At 37.8% G+C, this 20,267-nt stretch overlaps 1 protein-coding gene across 1 annotated transcript in view; it reads right to left on the bottom strand.

Moving 5' to 3' along the window:
* Positions 1 to 756: 756 nt before the first annotated feature.
* trpc4a (transient receptor potential cation channel, subfamily C, member 4a) overlaps positions 757 to 20,267 on the bottom strand; it is a 51,783-nt gene continuing 32,272 nt past the window's right edge. The window contains exons 2-10 of the mRNA XM_046861467.1: positions 12,575 to 13,096; positions 8,552 to 8,888; positions 8,212 to 8,351; positions 7,750 to 8,072; positions 7,449 to 7,644; positions 3,700 to 3,894; positions 3,426 to 3,467; positions 3,070 to 3,159; positions 757 to 2,997 (exon numbers count right to left, since the gene is read on the bottom strand). Coding sequence (XP_046717423.1) covers positions 2,383 to 2,997; positions 3,070 to 3,159; positions 3,426 to 3,467; positions 3,700 to 3,894; positions 7,449 to 7,644; positions 7,750 to 8,072; positions 8,212 to 8,351; positions 8,552 to 8,888; positions 12,575 to 13,096 — 2,460 coding nt within the window. The 3' untranslated portion in view covers positions 757 to 2,382. The remainder of the gene's footprint in view (positions 2,998 to 3,069; positions 3,160 to 3,425; positions 3,468 to 3,699; positions 3,895 to 7,448; positions 7,645 to 7,749; positions 8,073 to 8,211; positions 8,352 to 8,551; positions 8,889 to 12,574; positions 13,097 to 20,267) is intronic.

Here is a 20,267-nt window from a genome sequence, read left to right as displayed (position 1 = left end):
ACTGTGAATCATGGAGGAGGCTTGATTATGTTTTGGGACTCCTTTACTGTGTCAGTCAGCCTTAAATCTTTGCAGGGCACAATAAAATCTCAAGATCAAAACCATTCTAAAGTGAAATGTACTGCCTAGCATCAGAAAGGTCCATTTCAGTCGCAGCTCATAGGTTTCTTCAGTGACATAAAACATGTGGTCCTCAATGAGCCCTTGATCTGAAACCTGAGACAGCTGGAGCATTTTGCTCATAAACTGTAGGCCAAACTACCTGTTGACACAAGTCTCATTTCTTATCATTTAAAATGTTATGCTGTATTAAAAATTGTAATCTTTATTTTATTAAATGTGGAATGAATACTGATGGACAGCAATCACTTTTGTGTGGTTCATGTTATTTCTGAGAAAATAGTGATCTAATGGACCGACTGATAGACTACAAACCATTGTTGAGCTATTTTGGACCAAAGTAAACATAAATGCTTTTTGGTTTGTAAATGGTGACTATTGTGATAAGTCTTCAGGATTCTAGGATTCCAACTTAAGAAAACATTTAGAAAGTAAGGAATGAAAATGTAATATATATGATAATACAAAGTAGACTTCATGTAGTATGTTCAGCTGCCTTTGGTCTTTAAAATGATATTAGCACCACAAGAGAGAAAGAGCAATTCATTTTTATCTTATCTGAAGTGAAAATGTGTAACGATGTGGCACTGGGTTTTATAGAAATGTATACCATGCATTTTAATGCAATAAGCTGTATTCTTATGTAATTTTTTTATTTTTACAGTGCACAATGGAAAGGTGGCCTACAATGATCCAGTATCAGGCATACAAGAGCAACAATTTGTTGAAGATTCGACAAATATTGGAGAAGAGGCAAAAATGGCAGATAGATATGATTTTTTTTTGCACGCTATTGTAGCTTTTGATCAGCTGGTGGAACTGCTATAAAAATCTGTTGCTTAAACTCTAATCATGGTCTTTAAAGTGCCAAGTGGTACAAAGTCATTACTTAAATATAGCTTTACTTCCTGTTTGGAGGCTTATTCACCCATTACAGGCAAACTAGAAAAAAAAAAGAAAACTAACCAAAAAAATTCCAAGATTGGGGTAAATTGACAAGAGCATTGGAAACACTTTGCTCAATTTTTATCAGAATGTTTGTTAAACCCTTTCCCTCTGTGTCAAACTTTTTTCATAGACACCCTAGCCAGAGGAAGAAAAATAAGAAGTTAAAATAACAATAGGATGCTTACGTACCTTTGATGTATGGTGCCCTAATAACGGGGAAGATATGGACATTTTGAAAATTTATTTTCAGTTTTTAAATATTCAGCATACAGCACTGGCCCTTCAAGCAAACATGTATGCTATGTTCATTATACTGACATAATAAAATCTACAGACAGCTCAGCTTCAAAACATTCACCAGTATGTTATAAGAATGAAAATGTAATGTGTTTTTTCAGTTGTGAAAAGTTAAAATGATTTTAAATAATAACACATGAAAGACATGTTAAATATGACAAGCTCAACCAAACTGATATTAAAGGCTACATTATACTGAAGTATATGGCATATATGCCACAAAAAATTTAAATGCTTAACCAAGAACATGATCTATCTTCCAAACTATTATTTTGCCATTCTACATGCAGTCTGTTCATGCAAAACCAATATCATAACAGTTTGAAACAATATCATGACTGTCTTCCAAGTGTGACGCTCTATAAGATTAATGAAAATATTTGCATAGTAATATACTATTGAAGTCTGTATGGAGACATGAAATCTCTCAGCTAATGACAAGGGCATATCCAGAGTTGGCCACTTAATTTTGAAAGGTGATTTCCTTGAAAATGAGTAACAGTATTTACAGAAGCATTTTTATTCAGAGTCAGCTTAGGCAAGTACTTGACTTTTACCAATACGGTTAATAAAGAGGCCTTTTCTGCCTCTAGGTGTTGGTAACACTTTATTTGGATAATTCTTTATACAAGAGAGATACTTGTAGAGAGATATACAGGCTGGTCCTGCACTCTGATCCCAACTTCATAAGCTGTTATATTCAAAGAAAATAATTTTATTGTTTATATGTAACAAAAAAAAAAAAATAATAAATAATGGTGATCCTCTATATAAATACATTTTAATATCTTAGATATGGTTAACAAAGGTAAAACCTAAAGCCAAACAAAGGCTACTGATGAACAAAAATTACTGGCAACATATCCTCTTGTGGCCAATCTACCAGCATCTAATCCCTAGAATACTCCTAATATGACAGACAAATGGAATTGAAATATGTAACAATTCAGACAAAAAAGCTACTACAGTTTGGCTTAACTGGAGTCTGATTGTCCTTCCCATAATGGCTGTAGGCTACTATAATTTGCTGATTTCTTCATCATTTTCACCACTCTCGTCATTCACATCTCCATCACATATACATGGTTTGTCAGAAAACCTGTTTTTTTCCTCTGTCTCTTTGTCCACTTGTTTTGTTTCATCACTTCTTCCATCAATTTCAGTTTCATTGGCCTTGTTCACATTCGGTAACTCAGAAGTATTGTCGTTCTTCTTATTCTCCCCTGGTTCCTCTGTATCTGACTCTCCAACCTCTTCACACACTGAATAAATCCTACCTGGATCATTTGTCCCCCTATGTCGGATTTGGTGATACAATCCAGAGAAATCACTTGTCCTGTGGCATGAAATAATTTCTGATGCAGTAGGGACAGACCCGTTAGCCAGGCAGTGTTCTGTATTCTTTGAATTTGCTTTTGAATGTTGTTGAAGAATAGAGGCAGTGACACTGAAAAGTTTAGGCTTGTTTTTTGTTTTTTCTCCAATTGAAGCTTTTGAAGACTTAATTGGATGGTCAGAATAGGCCATATTTGAGGCCCCTGTACTTCCTTTAGACGGCTGTAGTCCTGGTTTATTTCCTTTCATCATTCCTAAAACTTCATACCGGAAACTAGAAATGTCCTGTTTTAGCTCCTGAAAAACATAAGACATTGTTTATTCCATTATTGCTGCACCAATGTAGCTAATATAAGATGATTTAATTACCTTGAAATTCTCTTCTGTAAGACCTTCTTCTGTCTTGGCATCTCTAATCATTGCAGCCACATACCGCTTTACCAGGTTTCGCAGAACCTCCTGCAAAAATTTGAAACAAGACAGAAAGGGCCAATAGCCAACAATATAAGCTCAGACTGTCAGAGTTCTGATTCATATGCCTGGCATAACAGGGCATTAAACGCATCTGTAGTACCAAGATTAGAAACGCAGTGGAAATGGCATAAGTTTGATTTATGGCCTTATAGATGAAAGGTGAATATATTCACATCTGAAGAGTTGATATACAGGACAGCACAAAGGCAGACAGGAATAATGGGTATTGGCTTCAAAAAATAAATCATTACCTGATACTGGTGATTGATGTGGACATTCCTTGCAGCTCTCCTCTGTAAGAAGGATGGAAATGACTTGACTATTGACTTGAAACCACAGTTTCACAGAATTGGGTTTGCTTTGTGTTAAGGCAATGAGGCTCCGAGCATTGATGTTATTGCAAAAGAGTCATGCACATTGACATGTAACAATAATAATGTATTGTATTTATATTCTATGATCAATTATATAGGATGATAACCTGGAACTTCATCAAAATATAAGAGATAAAAGTTGAAGTCTTACACTAAGTGTGCCAAAAGTCTCAGTTCTCTCGGATCCCGTCTGCTTGCAAATGTGATGCCTGATCCACTTTATCAGGTACCATGCAGACTTTGGGCTAGGGATTATATTAAATGGAGTAGGCAAAGTGCCTCCCTCTTCAAAGTAGCTCATCCACAATTTAGTTCGAGCAAACTTCCACTCAATGTCAGCATGATCCTATGAAGCAGTAAAAACAGCAAAATTATGGAAGTAACAAAAAAAACTTAAATATTCAGCATATTAACATTAGCACAAAATAATGACCGCAAATAAAGAGCCCCTTTGGTGTTGTCCCAAGCCTGCATGTCACACCAAGATTTCCATATTAAGGTCTGAGTTATAATATAAATATACATGTCCTACACTGCATAATTACCAACTAGAAATGCAATTTGCTTGTCATTTGGATTCCCAGAAGCAGTGATTATAAGATTCATAATATCAAACTTGGCCATGGGGAGAGAGAAAATACTAGATTCTAGGCCTTTCTGTGTAGAATGAAAAAGGAGCTCTCTTGTAGGTAGTCTTTTTGTAGTGACAGGTTGCACTTTCATGTATCCATCCTTTCAGCTCACATGAAGTTCCTGAGGTTTGCTTTCAGGGCTGAAACTTACCAATACCGGGTCCTTACGTTCGGTCTTGCCCTCTCACCCCGCACCTTTACAAAGAGTGTGAATGCGGCATCCATCCTGCTAAGACTTCGGGGCATCTGCATTTTAAATTATATTGATGATTGGTTGATATTGGCTCAATAGAAGCAGCTGGCGGTCCAGCATCCAGATGTCATTCTTGCCCACATGAAGGAGCTGGGGTTAAGGCTGAACGCCATAATGAGTGTGCTTTCTCCATCACAGAAAACCACCTATTTAGGCATAGAACTGGATTCCTAACGGTGTTGAATCCATTCATGCGGCCATCAAAAGAGTGAAAGAAGGCCAGCCACACACTGTAAACAGTTTCAAACACTGCTGGGTCTGATGGCAGCAGCGCCAATGTGGTTCCACTTGGGCTAATGTACATAAGACCCTTCTCTGTACAAGCTGGCATGTCAGATCCTCCTGTGGGCCCAGGGAAAGCCGCTCTCCTTAAGGGCAGTGTATATCCCAGGCCACTTAAATGAGGGAGCAGACGTCCTCTCGGGACAAGGGCCGAGGCCCTTGGAATGGCGACTCCGCCAGGATGTGGTGGGGCAAATCTGGGAGAGATTTCACAGTGCACAGGTAGACCTGTTTGCGACTCAAGATACATCACACTGTCCCCTCTGGTTAACCCTAACAACCCCAAATTCTCTTTGGCCGAGGCCCCGCCTGTACGACTTTTCCCCTGTCACCCCATGGTATGTCCCCCTGTACGCCTTTCCCCCTGTTGCCCCACAGTGCCCAGGCAGGCATGGTTTTTCCCTCACTGTGAGATTCCTCTCAGGAGGGATCTTCTCTGTCAGGGGGCACAGTAATTCACAGTAATTTTCTTTGTCAGGCGGCAGGTGGCACAGTAATTTACCCCCGCCCAGAGGTGTGGAGGCTATGGCTGTGGCCCCTAAGGGGGCACAGCTCCTAGCCGCTGGTGTCTCCACCACAGGTTGCGCCTGTTTACGGCATGGTGCGAACAACACTGTTTAGATTCAGTTAAATGCCTGGTCGGCCCAGTGCTGGAATTCCTTCAAGAACAGTTCGCCAAAGGGTTGGCTCCTTCCATCCTGAAGGTTTAAGTGCCTGCCATTGCAGCCTGTCATGACCCCCATTGTGGGGCAATCGCTGGGTAATAACCCATTGGTGAACTGCTTTCTCCATGGTACCCGGAGGCTGAGGCCTTGGTACGATCTAGAGTTCCCCGCATTCTCCAGGCATTCTCCCCTCCTCCTTTTCAGGCCCTAGACCAGAACAAGCTCAACCGACTGTGTCCAGTGCAAGCACTAGACATATACGTCCACAAAACGAAACTGTGGAGAAGTCGGAGCAGCTGTTCATCTGCACTAGAAGGAGCGGTCTCCCTGTGAACAAGCAGACGGCCAGCAGATGGATTGTGGATGCTATTTCATCCTCGTATAAGTCCTCTGGTCTCCCTACTTCTTTAGGTGTCAGAGCTCACTTAACTCGGAGTGTGGCAGCCTCTAAGGCTTTGTCCTCTGAAGTTTTCCTCCAAAACATCTGCAACGCTGCGGGCTGGTCCACCCAGCTGACCTTTGTCAGGTTTCATAGCCTTAACCTTAGTGCCTCTCCTGGCTCCTCTATCCTTCAGCCTAGCTGTGCCCATCCACACTAGGCAGGGATTGGTCAGTCAGGCATTATTAGACTCTTGTTCCAAAAGTGTTGTTAACGCAGCTCGAGTTCCTTAAGGGGAACGTCTCCAGGTTACGTATGTAACCATGGTTCCCCGTGCAAGACGCTACATGTCCATGCCACACTGCCTGTATCCATGCAGTGCTTCCTTTACTTTTTAGAAGCTAGTGCTGGTTTCACTCCATGGGTTTTTAATAGCTTCCTGGTCATGCCATTGGACTGATTACACGTGATTTAGAGCATGGACAATGCGGGAGCATTCCCCTTGTTCCTATGGGGAACCATGGTTACCTACGTAACCTGGAGATGATTTTCCAGCACATATCACAGATGCTTGTTTGCACTGAGAAATATTTAGGCCAAGCAATTATCTACAACTCTTTGCCATGTTTCTTTATTCTTGAACTGTTATCATTTTTGCAGTGTGGCAAGGCATTTTGCTAAAGAAGGCTACTGCCATTGTGGGTGATTTGTTATTTGACAGGGGTCACCATAGGTACTGCAATGCACTCAGTGTCCTGACACCTTTGTATTAAAGTCAGCATTAACTTTTTTAACAATTTATGCTACAGTAGCTCTTCTGTGTAATCAAACCAGATAGGCTAGCCTTTGCTCCCTGTGTCTATCAGCAAGCCTTAAGTAGCTGTGAGCTGGTTCTACTTTCGACCACTTTTGGATGGTACTAACCAAAAAAACCTGCTGTTTTGTGTCATCTGAAACAGTTTTATTGACATTTATTGTCTTATAATAATTTTATTAGTAGTAGTGTTATTAGTATTATAATTACTTGCTAAAGCTTAACTGAAACTGACTTCTGCTATCAACTCTCATGCGTCTAGTTTCATGGGAATAAATTGATCTCAACACATTTACACTGAATGATAGGGGAGCAGCAGCTCTAAATCCAGCTGTGATCTTATTCTACTTGTGTAATAAAAAAAGATTTGATGATGTTCTGTATGTAATGACACATCAAGGGTCTGGTTCATATTTAATAGGCACAAGTCAGTTCTTTGTTTTTATTTGAACTGGATAAAATAAGTGCCCTATTCATAATGACATGGGGTGACATAAATAGTGCGCATCCACAAAATTAGACCAAAGGAAATTGGACAAGATTTTCAAATCATTGTTTCAGGACAACAATCTGGCTTTTGAATGCACAAAATAACATCTCAGTGGGTGGTAATGTTAGTGCAACCAAAGTGGGTTTGAAAACCCCACTCTGGCAGCAGAGTTTTTACAACCCCTGTTGTGCAACTTCAGCCATGTCAATGCAGATGCATTCCTTTCTGACCATGAACACAGGAAAAAATGTGGCATATATCCAAAATCATTAGCAACATGCAGTGTTGCAACAATACATAACAAGAAAGTACAAGTATACATGTGTCTGCATGAATATAGTCATATGTCTGACACCCCAGGCATAAAAAAAAATATAAGCCTCACCGCAATATGCTGATAGGAGTTGTTCATCATGGCAATCAGCATGTTGAGAAGCACTACCAGAGAAATAATGTTATAGGTTCCAAACATGGTGGCTCCAACAAACTCTGTGAACTGATGTCCTGGGTCTACATTGGTCACATACAGACTGATAAGGCCAAATATGGACCAGAACAAAGACTGGAGGGTTTCAAATAACCTGAAATTTTGCAAAAGAAATTGAATCAAAGGAGACGGTTTACTTCTAGCATGGAGCGCAGATTATTTTTGAACACACAGTAAATTGAGACATGCTGTCACTCACGTAGAGAATGCATTATTCTGTTGTACACAACGAATTCCCTTGCAATTCCCTGTTTTGTTTGAAGCATCCGTCTCATAATAAAAGTATAGCTGGTTAAGGCCATTTGCAAAGGCTAGTAGCACTAGGCAGTAGATAAAGAGGAATTTAAGAATGTCCAATAGCATGCGACCCAGAGAGATTTGCAGCGGTCCCAGATGGGAGTTAGCTGTAAAAAGTGAGATCAAGCGCAGAGAACTAAAGATGTTGGCAATGGCGAATAGTGCCTCTGCTACCAGTGTAGGATGCCACATCTCCCAATCATTCCTGGGCTTGAAATCACTGTACTGGAACGAAAAGTAGGAAAACATTAATCCTATGATGGATCTTTTAAACCTTGTATTTCATCTTCAATGTAATAACCAATTTACTATAAAACCAAGAAAAAAGTTTGGTTATAGTGCAATTTTCAATTATTAATTTTACCTTTGTGAAAGCTACAATCTTTAGAGAGATTGTCGCTAGATATAGAGAATTCATGACAAAATCCATGAGGTTCCACCAATCGTGTATATAATCTTGAAAGCCGCCATCCCACATCTGTTTGATCTCAGCCCAGATAAAACCTACAAACAATAAAGTTAAAAATGAATATCAGTTTTGCAGCTCACAAGATATCATACCCATTTAATGTTTCTAACACTTCATCTGCATTTCTTCCCACTCATGTTAACAGCTTTGTCCATAATGCCACTCTGTGCCAGAAATTTCTAATTTGTTTTGTATTTTCAAGATATATTTAACTAAAGAACTTGGTATAAGTTACCGAGCACCCATGGCAGTATCATCCATTCTACTGTGGTGGGAGCGGGACCCTGCCGATCCGACTCAGTGGTGACAACATGCTGGGAGGCCAGAAGAAGGAGGAAGAGGAAGGTCAGGTAAGAAGCAGTGTGGCAGATGAACTTGATGAAGGGTTTACGGATAAAAAGGCCATAGTGACTCTTGGGAGCTATGAGATAGAAGATGGAGAAGAGAGGGAACAGGAGGCCGATAAAAATACATGTGACGAGCTTGCCGGCCCAGTGGCGCCTCCTCCAACCTGGAAACTCGTCATACCAGCGGGATGCTAGGAGCTGCTGACAGTTTGGCTGTGCTACAAACTAAGCAATCACAGAAGAAAGAAAAAAAAACATTTTTTTTAATACATTTACAGTGCAAGTCAAGTTTAATGTGCCTGGACTATATTATATATATATATATATATATATATATATATATATATATATATATATATATATATATATATATATAAGTATATTTTGAAAAGGTATTATCAAATTGTATTTTTTGTAGATTTTCTTTTTAACTATATCTACTCATAAAGCAAAGAACTGGACTTCTTTGTGGTATTAAATGAGCATTGTGAACAATCCCTATTCTTTTGAAATATAAGAAAATTAAAAACACAACGCACAAAGATAATCATATGGGATCAATATTTTCCAAATCTAATTTCTTTGCCATGATTAAAAAAAAAAAATTCCCTGCTTATCACTTTTATCCTGATAAAATTGATCTTCCAACCATTAGACCTTTTGTAGTTTGTGCCATTTATAAAAGCTAAAACCTGTCTAAGGGTTAACAAAATGACTCATAGTGACTCCAGCTTGATCAGTCTGTTTTTCATCAGATGGCATAAAAATCAAATTGCTGGATCAGCTTTCTACGTTTGTGCAGTCATGTGGCACATTAGGCACTGCTGATATGACTAACAATGTCCTGACAAGACATCATACACGCAGACAGTGCTCTTGCATTAACAAGTGCTTGTGCTTTAATTTGTGTGTGAAGAGGCCTTCTCAATCAACTTAAATATAAATTATATATATATATATATATATATATATATATATATATATATATATATATATATATATATAAAAATAGGAAGGCTTTGGACTGTCTTAATTGAAATTTTACAGATATCATTGTTGTTAGATCTTCATGCAATGGAAAACTCAGTGCTCTGAATGATGTAATGGAATTTGTGATCTGTGTCATGTTAGTCAGCTTCTCCCATGGTTGCATGGAAAGCAATTGTGAAACTGTAATGTTTACTATTACTATTGACAAGAATAACATCTGTGACAGATTGCAGGAAAGCATGTTTGTTATATTATCTTTGCAAGGTATTTCCTCTGAAATGAATGATTGTGCATATTTTATATGAATAATGCTGTGCCAACATATAACACTGTAAATAAACAAAATTTTAAATTTTAAATTTAAAGCAAAAAAAAAACATTCTTTCCTTAAGGATGTCAGCTAGGGAATGTTCACTGTTCACACACAAACACACCCCCTCTCTTTCTTTGCACTTTTGTTGGCTCATCTCTTTATTCCTTTGCCAATCTTGCCTTTTTATTCTTATTGCTGATGAGTCGTTTACATATAATAGCATGTTCTCTATATTTTTGCTCATGAAGTCTTATTTAAACAGTGGATACCTTCATTCCTCTCTTATAGAATCTATGTGTAATGTTATTGACAATTGTTTGCAGGTTTTTTTTCACAGCTCTCACAATGTGTCTGTCATCATCGCTTGCTATTTTCCATTGCTGACCTTTTCCATATCTGGTTGTTAGTACACCAATTCTTTCTTTCAGAATACTGCAAATTAGCTATACATTTTTCCTCTTTTCTAGGCTTCAAAATAGCTTGTTTTTTTTTACAATTGACACCTCGCTGGTCTTTAAGTTGGTTTATCCTTGTTAACAGCAAATGCATTCTTCACAGGTGAAACTTAGTACTAGGAAATAAATTCTGAAATTATTGTCTCATATGCATCTGTTGATCACAAATTTGATTAAATAGGATCTAAAACTAAAAGTAAAGATGCAGCCAATTAAATTTTAATGTACCAATAAAGCTGAATTACAGATCCTTTTTACAAATTTTGCTCTGCCCTTGTGTTTGATTTCTAAGACTTCATGTAGGATATTAGGAAAACATAAGCATTGTAAGGAAATGACAGCTAGATGGATCATACAAATGACAAATACAGCAATCTCCCAGTGATTCCAACTATGGCCAATATGTTTAATTCTGAGATGCCAGTCATATGCCCATTCAAATACAGTGAAATCGTGTGTCTTGCATCTCATAATGGTGAATTTTAAAAAGTCGTTCTGTAAGCGGTAATCATTCATTCTCTTTAAATCGGCTAAAAAAACTAAAAGATGCACAAGCTTCAATGGCTGTCTGTGAGCTATATGTTGGGGCTACCAGAGTTAATTTTAATGAATGCTGCGCTGTCTGCTGTAAAAGAGTTAATGAATGAACAAACAGCCCAATATTGCAGTGAGATATTTTTCAATTAATTTAATAAAACGGCAAGATGGATAAATAATAGATACTTTGGAAAACGCTCCACTGCCAATGAAATTGAGAAAAGCTGGGCTTCCTGCATAGTCTTAATGCAATTGCCTAGGGACAACACACACACAAACACACACACACACACACACACACACACACACAGAGGCGGAATGTTGACACTTAAACTGTGTCAATAAAGATGATAATCTCTAGTTTAGCTTGTCTGAGGTGGGCCTTGAGCTGACAGACTTCCAGGATTGCCAAAAGAAACTCAACCAAAAAAAGTTCTTATGCTTATGCTTTGATAGGGATCTCCAATAATCATTGTTCCCATGGTAACAGAGAATGTGCACTGATCCTGGGACAGCTTCATTGTTCTCCCTTATCTGATATTAGCATAGCTCAGCATGCCTGACTGCTCTGATAGGGAGTTAATACCGGTCTTATAAGCCTTGGTGAAATTACTGATTATAATGAGCATTTCTACAATTACCTTTTAGCTAAAGGTAATGAAGCAAGTTTATTAAGTTAAGATGAATAGATTGATATGGGTGAGAGCATCTTTGTCATATTTATAGAAATATGTTCATTAGTCTTAGAAGCTCTAAATCTTGTACTGAGTTTAGTGTGTGTGTGTGTGTGTGTGTGTGTGTGTGTGTGTGTGTGTGTGGCATACCACTGATTATATTAACATAATTTTGATTAAGCCCGGCTTCCAATGGGATTTGTGGATTTTTATTTTATTTGTATTTTTTTTTAAAGCCAGGTGAGAATATGACCATAGATTAATGAATGATAAAAATGTAAAAATGTTGTTGAAGTATTAAGAATGAGCAGATTAACTACTATGTTTGTGCCATCTTTTAATATGTTTGTGGTTTTTACATTATGTAGGATTGCCTCACATTTTTTAAAATTCTGTTTAAGGTTATTGCCAAATGTCTGACAATGCTAGATCTCAAGGCTGCAGTTTGTTTCGTGTGCACAAGGGGGCAATATAGTTTTATATAGATTCATGTAAAGTAACATTAATGACAGGTTTTCTAAACAGAACATTGGAGAGTTGAAAGAATGTATTTGGAAAAATAAAACATAAGATTATACTTCAAACTCTGTTTACTCTGTATATAACTTCAGTCCAAAACGCACACTATAAGCAGCTAGGACAACACTGGGTAGTGAAGCCATTCTTTTCTACTCAGGACAGGTGTTTTTAGGCATGACCACTTAAAAGCATCTCATTGAGTAGATAAATTGCTATAAATTGCTTTAAATGAGAGACAGTCAGACATTCATTGCTGAGAAGTTGGCAGAAGAGGAGAGCATAAGTACATAACTGAGATTTTTAATGGGCTCAGCCAATCAAACCTATTTTAAGATAATAATATTCTTTATCTTGTTTAATACAGATTGATATATTATATTATATTATATTATACTAATATATATTATATATTAGTATTATCACCTCCTTCTGATGGTATTTGATGGCCAGTTTGAGCCTGGCAAGATCACTGTTGTTGCCCTCATCCTCCAGCAGATTAATGTCGTCTCTGTAATTGAGTATGAGCTCCAGTTCCCGGGAGCTGCGTGTCTGGTCCAGCAGGTCCTTGGCAAATTGTTTGCACTGGTGCGATAACTCCTCGTATTCTGCCTTAAACTCGTTCTCCACCTTGCTTAGCTCCTGCAGCTCCCAGCTGAGGCGGAAAGCTGTGAGGAATGGGTCCTCACTGGACAAGGCGATCAGTGATGGGCTTGACAGTGCACGGTAAATGTTAAGACGAGAGCGTGAGTGGCGTAGACTATCCACATCAGAGCCAGATACACACTCCACACAGTTGCAGCGCACCTCATGTGGCTGGGGCACAGAGACGCCCTTTTGCACCAGAAGCTTAATGATCTCATAGTTGTTGGTGTGAGCAGCCAGAATAATCGGTGTTATGTCAGGGGTGAAATCAGAAAACTGTTTGTCCAGCAGAATAGGAGGCACCTAAAAGATAAAATTGGTATAGTGTTATTTATATTTGGAATGTCAAATTTTAATTTAAAATAAATAAACACTAAACTGAACTCTTTGGCTTCCAGATAACCCAAAAAAAAGGTTAATTGGTTAGTGCAAATAAGACGAATGTTGTCTTTTGTATAAAAATGATCAAGCCTGACAAAGAAACTGCATTACAAAATGAACAGGAGGTTCATTATTTCTAAACATGAATCATCATTATATTATATATTAGATATCTTTTTTGCAAAACCACCTTTGGTTCTAGTGAAAAAAGAGCAACTTTGCAACAAGTGCCTCAAAATAATGTAAAATGGTCTAAAATTCAATTGCAAAAGTGGCAACCTTGGTGTATAGTAAGTTAAGACAAAGTATGGTATGGTAAAGTATGTGAAGGCACATCACATCATTGGTGAGAAACCCTGCTGTGTTTAATTGCCTGAGATTTTACATCCGGAGGTGTCAGAAACGGATTGCATGTGTGAAGCCGGAGTGCCAGGCTGTGTGTCAGAGCTATTTCAGTATTTACCTTGATTTACATCTACATAGGCAATGCACCATGGAGTAAATGTGCTTTGTTGTTCTTGAGGAGGAAAAAAACGTTAACGCAGAAGCTTACCTGGAGGTTTTTAGTCGTTGAGAATAATCCCGGCGCATATAAACTCATCAGCAAAGGCGCACAACAGGTGCTCATAAGTGAAGCACTTCTGGGAACCGCTGGGCAGAGAAAGGAGCGACGAGATGTGAAGAAAGCGATGCACTTCCAAGTCCTGACATCGGGGAAAAAAGCACCGATGTGCGCCGTCACACCATGTTCATCCAGTGATTACTGCGATTACTGTGCGACAGTCCCACCGTTCTCTCATCTCCGTCACTTCAGCAGATTTATGTTAATAAACGCAATATTTCGAAACTGGAAAAGAACGAATATGTTGCAAAAAATAAAGCAGGTAGGGTCCTCAGCATGATATGCAAGCTGTCTTCCCGGTGGTCTGTATGCGTAAACTTCAGTTTAAATCCAGTTTAGTGCGCCTGCACTCAGCTTGGAGTGAGACGCAGAGCTGTGCTCACACATACATACACACACACACACATACTGGTTTTTATGTATTAGGTGGACTTTGCCTGGTAAACAAGTTGTACCATGGTTTAAAGGTACCCACCCTTCCCCTTGTGCTACAGTGATGCTACAAATGTCAAAAAATCTAATCAGCTCTGAGGAAAACAAATTTCACTTCAGAATTACTTTACACAAATTTAAACAATTTATATAAAGACCTGACATTATGGTTGTATATGAGGACCTGCTCGGAATGTCCCGCCTTCTGACAAAAATAGTGTTTGTAAGGACATACGGGCTTTATCAGGACATTGGTTTTAACAATACACAAACAAGACATCACACAGTATTGAAGGGACAGGCATGTTTTATTGGCCCTCTGACACACACAAACACAGACTTGACAGCATGGTGCACTATCAAGACATCAGTGACTTAAAAGAACAAGTCCTTTCCTTGTAGTTTTCGGGACTTCTTTTTAGAGTTTTTTTAGTCTCTGCAAAATATTCATAAACAAACTAACCAAAAACCCATTATAAATGAAATTTGATAACCAAGATGTTTAGATATTTGAATGTTTAGTGCATAGTGAAATCTCCAAAATGCTCAGTGTTATATAAAGCTTGCAGAGAGCTAGATATACAAATGAATTACATAAAGACACTTAAACCAATTTAAAATGAGGAAAATTGTAAAGCTAATTACAATCCTAATAAATCCCACCCACGATCAGCTGCCATAATAAAGAGCTAGTGTTATTCAATCACTAGTCATAACGTTATAAGATCATAACGTTATGCCTGGTGTGTACATTTCTTGATGGGAACTCCAAAGCTTTTTCTACGTCGCTCTGGGAATGGGAGTTTGCTATTGCCATAAATGTAGATGGGACATCGAAGAACTCAATTGTATCAATGAGTGTATGCAAACATAACCACAGACAGTAAGTGAAAGAGGTATGATGGCAGAGGTTTGTTTAGGACTATAAATAGCAAATAAATGTGAATAATGTTACCTTTTGTAATATAAATTCTTATTGCTAATTAATATATTGAAAAAAGTGTCCTGAAAAATCCTGAAAAATCATAACCTAAAAAAATGCAACGCAAACCATTTTCCTCTTCTGGTGTCCGATTGCTTCACATCCCTGTAAAAAAGAAATCATCATTGAGTACATTAGCAGTGTGGACTGACATATTATGGCGCATATTAAACATGGTTAGAACAGGTTAGAAAACCTACTGATCTGTGCTGGTGTCTTCAGGGAAGCATCCAAATTCGCAGCATCAGCCCCACTCTCAGAGTCACTTCCATCACTAGCATCAATGTTGAGTTTATCTTAAAAGCAGATGCAAAAATTAATACTACTGTATGTTTCGTTTGTAACTAAAAGCTCATCGATTTGAATAATCATAACATTAAAGATTTTCACCAATTTATCTTGATGCCTTAATACTAGCCTAATTCTACACAGGACATATCAAGGACTCAATTTTACAATTTAAATGCATACCTTTAATTTCAAAGCTGAGGTGATAAAATAACAAGGTTTTGTATATTCTACTGAACAGTAATATGATATACAAATTATCAATATAAACCTTTGTCATATTTTCTTTTTGTTCAAGAACTGTTTTTGTTATTGTAAGATACTGTTCAGTACATATTTAAAAACATAACCAAAACAAATACTCAGTTTATAATTATTTAACAGAATTTCTTATGACAAAAATAATGTCTATCAGGCAACCTTACTTTTTTGTCTTTTCACAAAGTTCTTTTGAATCCTGTTTCTTAGGCTTAGATTGGCCCTTTACAATGGTAATCTAAAATAGACAAAACTAAATGCTTTTATATGGACCTGTCCAGGGATATTTTAATGGCTATTACCTCCCTTTAGGCTGGACACAAACCAATTAGATTCTCAAAGCATTTTTGATTTTAAACATACATTTAGCTTCACTAACGTTTCAAATTTACGCTCGCATTCCACTGACTATCTGATGTACAGACAGCAGTAAAATATTGGAGTTATTCCAAAAATCAGACAATGTAAGCCTGGCTGTAGCATCTTCTTAACCAGGTTAACACATTTGGACTATCATTTGGACATAATTAACAATATATAAATATTTTTTTACTTTTCATAATCTTTTGGCTCTCTATTAATTTGCACCCATATAATTGACACCCAGCAATATAATAATACGCATGATGCATTAACTATAATCTATTTGGGTCACTTTTGTTCTCATGATATACAATCACCCAGGTCACATCTGCTATGTGGTGCTTCTGTAACAAACCCTTACCTCTGAGGGATAAGGAAGTACAATAGTCAGTAAGTCTACATCTATAAGATGCAAATTTGAAAGAAATTAATTTAATAAAGTTTATGGTGCTCATACAATAACTTTATAAAGTGAAGTCCCTCGAGACCAGGTTTCTGTCAGACACTATACACACAGCTGATGATGTACATTGACTATCACATTACTACAAGGTACAACAAATCTGCTATGTGGCGCTTCTGTAACAAACCCTTACCTCTGAGGGATAAGGAAGTACAATAGTCAGTAAGTCTACATCTATAAGATGCAAATTTAAGAGAAATTAATTTAATAAAGTTAATGGTGCTCATAAAATAACTTTATAAAGTGAAGTCCCTCGAGACCAGGTTTCTGTCAGACACTATACACACAGCTGCTTATGTACATTGACAACGTCCCCATATACCCAGTGTACTGCTAAACCATGTCTGTTCCATATACACTCAGATAAACACTAAACATGTACATCACTAAAGCCCTGATATACCATGTATTTGTCAAACACACGGACACACTAATACTCCTTTGGTAGAGGACTCTTACATGATGGTCTATGCATGTCCTTATTAGACACAGTGTTCTCATAAAACAGGTCTCAGCCATACACACTACATACACACAGACTAACTCAATCCTAACCCCAGCACCTAAAACTGCACACAAAATCTCAGTCATTTTGATCTCAAGACATGGTTCACAGATAGTGTTCACCCATCCAGTCAATCTCTCCCAGTGACTAAGAGAGACAATACGTACTGATAAAAACATACTAAAACAATGCAAAGTACCTGCAACATTTTGGGAATAAATAATCAGAATATGATTTTTATAAATTACCTTTTCTCACTCTTCTCCTGGATCAGCAGCCTCCAACTCATCTACTGCAGTAACCTCTAATGTTTTCAGCTACATTCTAAAAACAGAAACAAGAAATCTTTCTCACATTTGTTATAAACATTAAGTAGCCCTAGAATGTATTTGATACTTAAGTCACATTTTAATGCAATTAATTTTACTGCATTAGCAACCATATCAAACCAAGACATTAATTTCAAAAGATACATAAAACTAAGTTTTACACAAAACATTTAATTTAAAACAGATTGGTATGTTTAGAAATATTTAAAAAAAGCATTTGGATCACCAGCAATTGTATTATTAACAATCGCAAACAAGGTCTTAGTATTTAGTCCGACATACTAGGTTTTGCAGAACTGCTAGTTCTACAAATGACTATGCATAAAACTGTTTCTGTGAAAATTCCAGTAGTTTCCACCAAGATTGAATCAACAAATATTCCTTTTTATTTTTATTAGAGCAACAACAATCTGCCACTTCCTTTACTATTGCATTTTACAGATACTCTATAAGGTCTATGTCAGGCTTTTGGGGTGATTTTAAGTGCACTGTATATACAGTACATTAGCAAAGCACACTGTATATATGGTATATTATTTACACCCAGCAAGAACATTGCTGCCTTAACTATACTATAATATTTGGGTCACTTTTGTTCTCATGATATACAATCACCCAGGTCACATCTGCTATTTGGTGCTTCTGTAACAAACCCTTACCTCTGAGGGATAAGGAAGTACAATAGTCAGTAAGTCTACATCTATAAGATGCAAATTTAAGAGAAATTAATTTAATAAAGTTAATGGTGCTCATACAATAACTTTATAAAGTGAAGTCCTCGAGACCAGGTTTCTGTCAGACACTATACACACAGCTGCTTATGTACATTGACTATCACATTACAACAACGTCCCCATATACCCAGTGTACTGCTAAACCATGTCTGTTACATACACACGCCAATAAACACAAAACACATGTAAATCACTAAAGCCCTGATATACAATGAAACAGGTCTCAGGCATACACAGTACATACAGATTTATAAGATATAATAAGAGCTCAATATAATTTCACAACTGTAAAAAAATATATATTACCTGTTTACTGTGTTCGATGATTGCCAGAGTGTCTGCTGTTGCGAGGTTAAAGAGGTCTCCCTCATCAAAAGGGACTGAACTGAATACTCCACACCCTGAATAAGAAAAAATGAAATATTAATCCAGTCGTGAACTTCACACCAGTTTTATCCTAATGCCCTGTCTGTTAATGAAAGCAGTCTAGGTCAAAAGGAACATAGGATGGCATGTGTGAATGGACCCTTACCTTTATCTGAATTTATATATTTCCAGGTTTGTCTTTCCCAGCAGATGTGTAATACTCCGTCTCCTGCTTTGGATGTTCTTTTCTTCTTCTGCGCTTCATCTCAGCCATGTTAAAATGATGCCGTTCTTCCCCACAGAAATGAGTGTTTATTTAAACTAAAACCTTAAATTGTTAATATAAGTGGTGTTTATGTAAAACATGTCCAGTGATAGAGCATGGGACAATGCTGAGGAGAGCTGGGATTTAAACTCTCCATCACACTGACACTCAAAGATATCAGACTTCTGATGTGTTCATTCTGCTTTACTTCTGACTACAGTATTACTGAGTTATGAGTGAAGAGTATCAGGGGTTATTTACACCCTCACAGTGATACAGCAGTGTTTACACACTGTACCATCATCTCTATCTCACACTCAGACCCTCACCACCGCTCCAAACTCAGCCATGTAACTCCCGCGCCGCACGCACTCAGCTGTTTCCGGTCGCACGCGCTAACCGGAAGTGATGTTCTAGTGACATTAAATAGCATACAGCCTTATAATAAACAAAATAATAACAATTAAAAGCAGTTCTGAGTAGTTTGTAAGCAGTCCGGGTGCTGTGTGTACAACAGCTCACCTTACAACACTGCACGCGCTAACCGGAAGTGATGTTCTAGCGACATTAAATAGCATACAGCCTTATAATAAATAAAATAATTAAAAGCAGTTCTCAGTAGTTTATAAGCAGTCCGGGTGCTGTATGCCCAGCAGCTCACCTTACAACACTGCACGCGCTCTGTGGCCGGAGCGAACGCGTTTAAAGAGCCGCGAGGATGCGCGCGGCTATCAGCTAGCGGCTATCAGCACTGACTATTATTAGCTAGCATCCATGCTAACATACAGACATTTCCCCTTCATTTTAATTCGGCCAAACGCACTAAACCCAAATTTATACAGTGCGCATTCGGTACAAGATTTATCAGTAATTAGTTATTCAACTCAGGTTTTAAAACTAACCATTGATAATGTTGCTAACTAGCCAGCTTTAATTTATGCATTCTTAAGGCTAAATTCACCCCAATCTCCAGATTCCAATGAAATATTTCTTACAACATTAATTTACAACAAGGAACCGAGCTCTTGGAATATATCAATAGTCTACTCATTAAGTTTATGAACTTTATAATCATACCTGGCTTTTAAAGGGCTGGATAATGGCTGTTCAATGTGTTGGCAAACCGAGTCTAATGAAACTCCGCCCTTAAAAGGAACACGTAGGATAATTGACGTAGGTCTCAGCCAATCACAGAACGAAAAATGGCAATCAGCGCTAGCCAATCAGAAGGCTCAAATTTTCACACATGTGTGAACGGATTGCAGTACCGGCTCCGGGCTACAGGGCGCACTACGAAATTCCAAAGTTACACTGTGTTAAGTCAGTTTCGGGTGTTTGTGGTATAAATGGACATGGACTGAAATTTTGAATTTCAGCTCCTCTAGTATAGATATATATAGCCACAGTGCGGGAATTATGAGGACACCTGTCCTGTCCCCATAATCCCAAATGTCCCCATAATGTCGGTACGTAATCAGGTCAAATG

Source organism: Silurus meridionalis, chromosome 11 (genome assembly GCF_014805685.1).
Source record: "Silurus meridionalis isolate SWU-2019-XX chromosome 11, ASM1480568v1, whole genome shotgun sequence".
Lineage (NCBI taxonomy): Eukaryota > Metazoa > Chordata > Actinopteri > Siluriformes > Siluridae > Silurus > Silurus meridionalis.
This window is presented reverse-complemented; position numbering and strand designations above follow the sequence as displayed.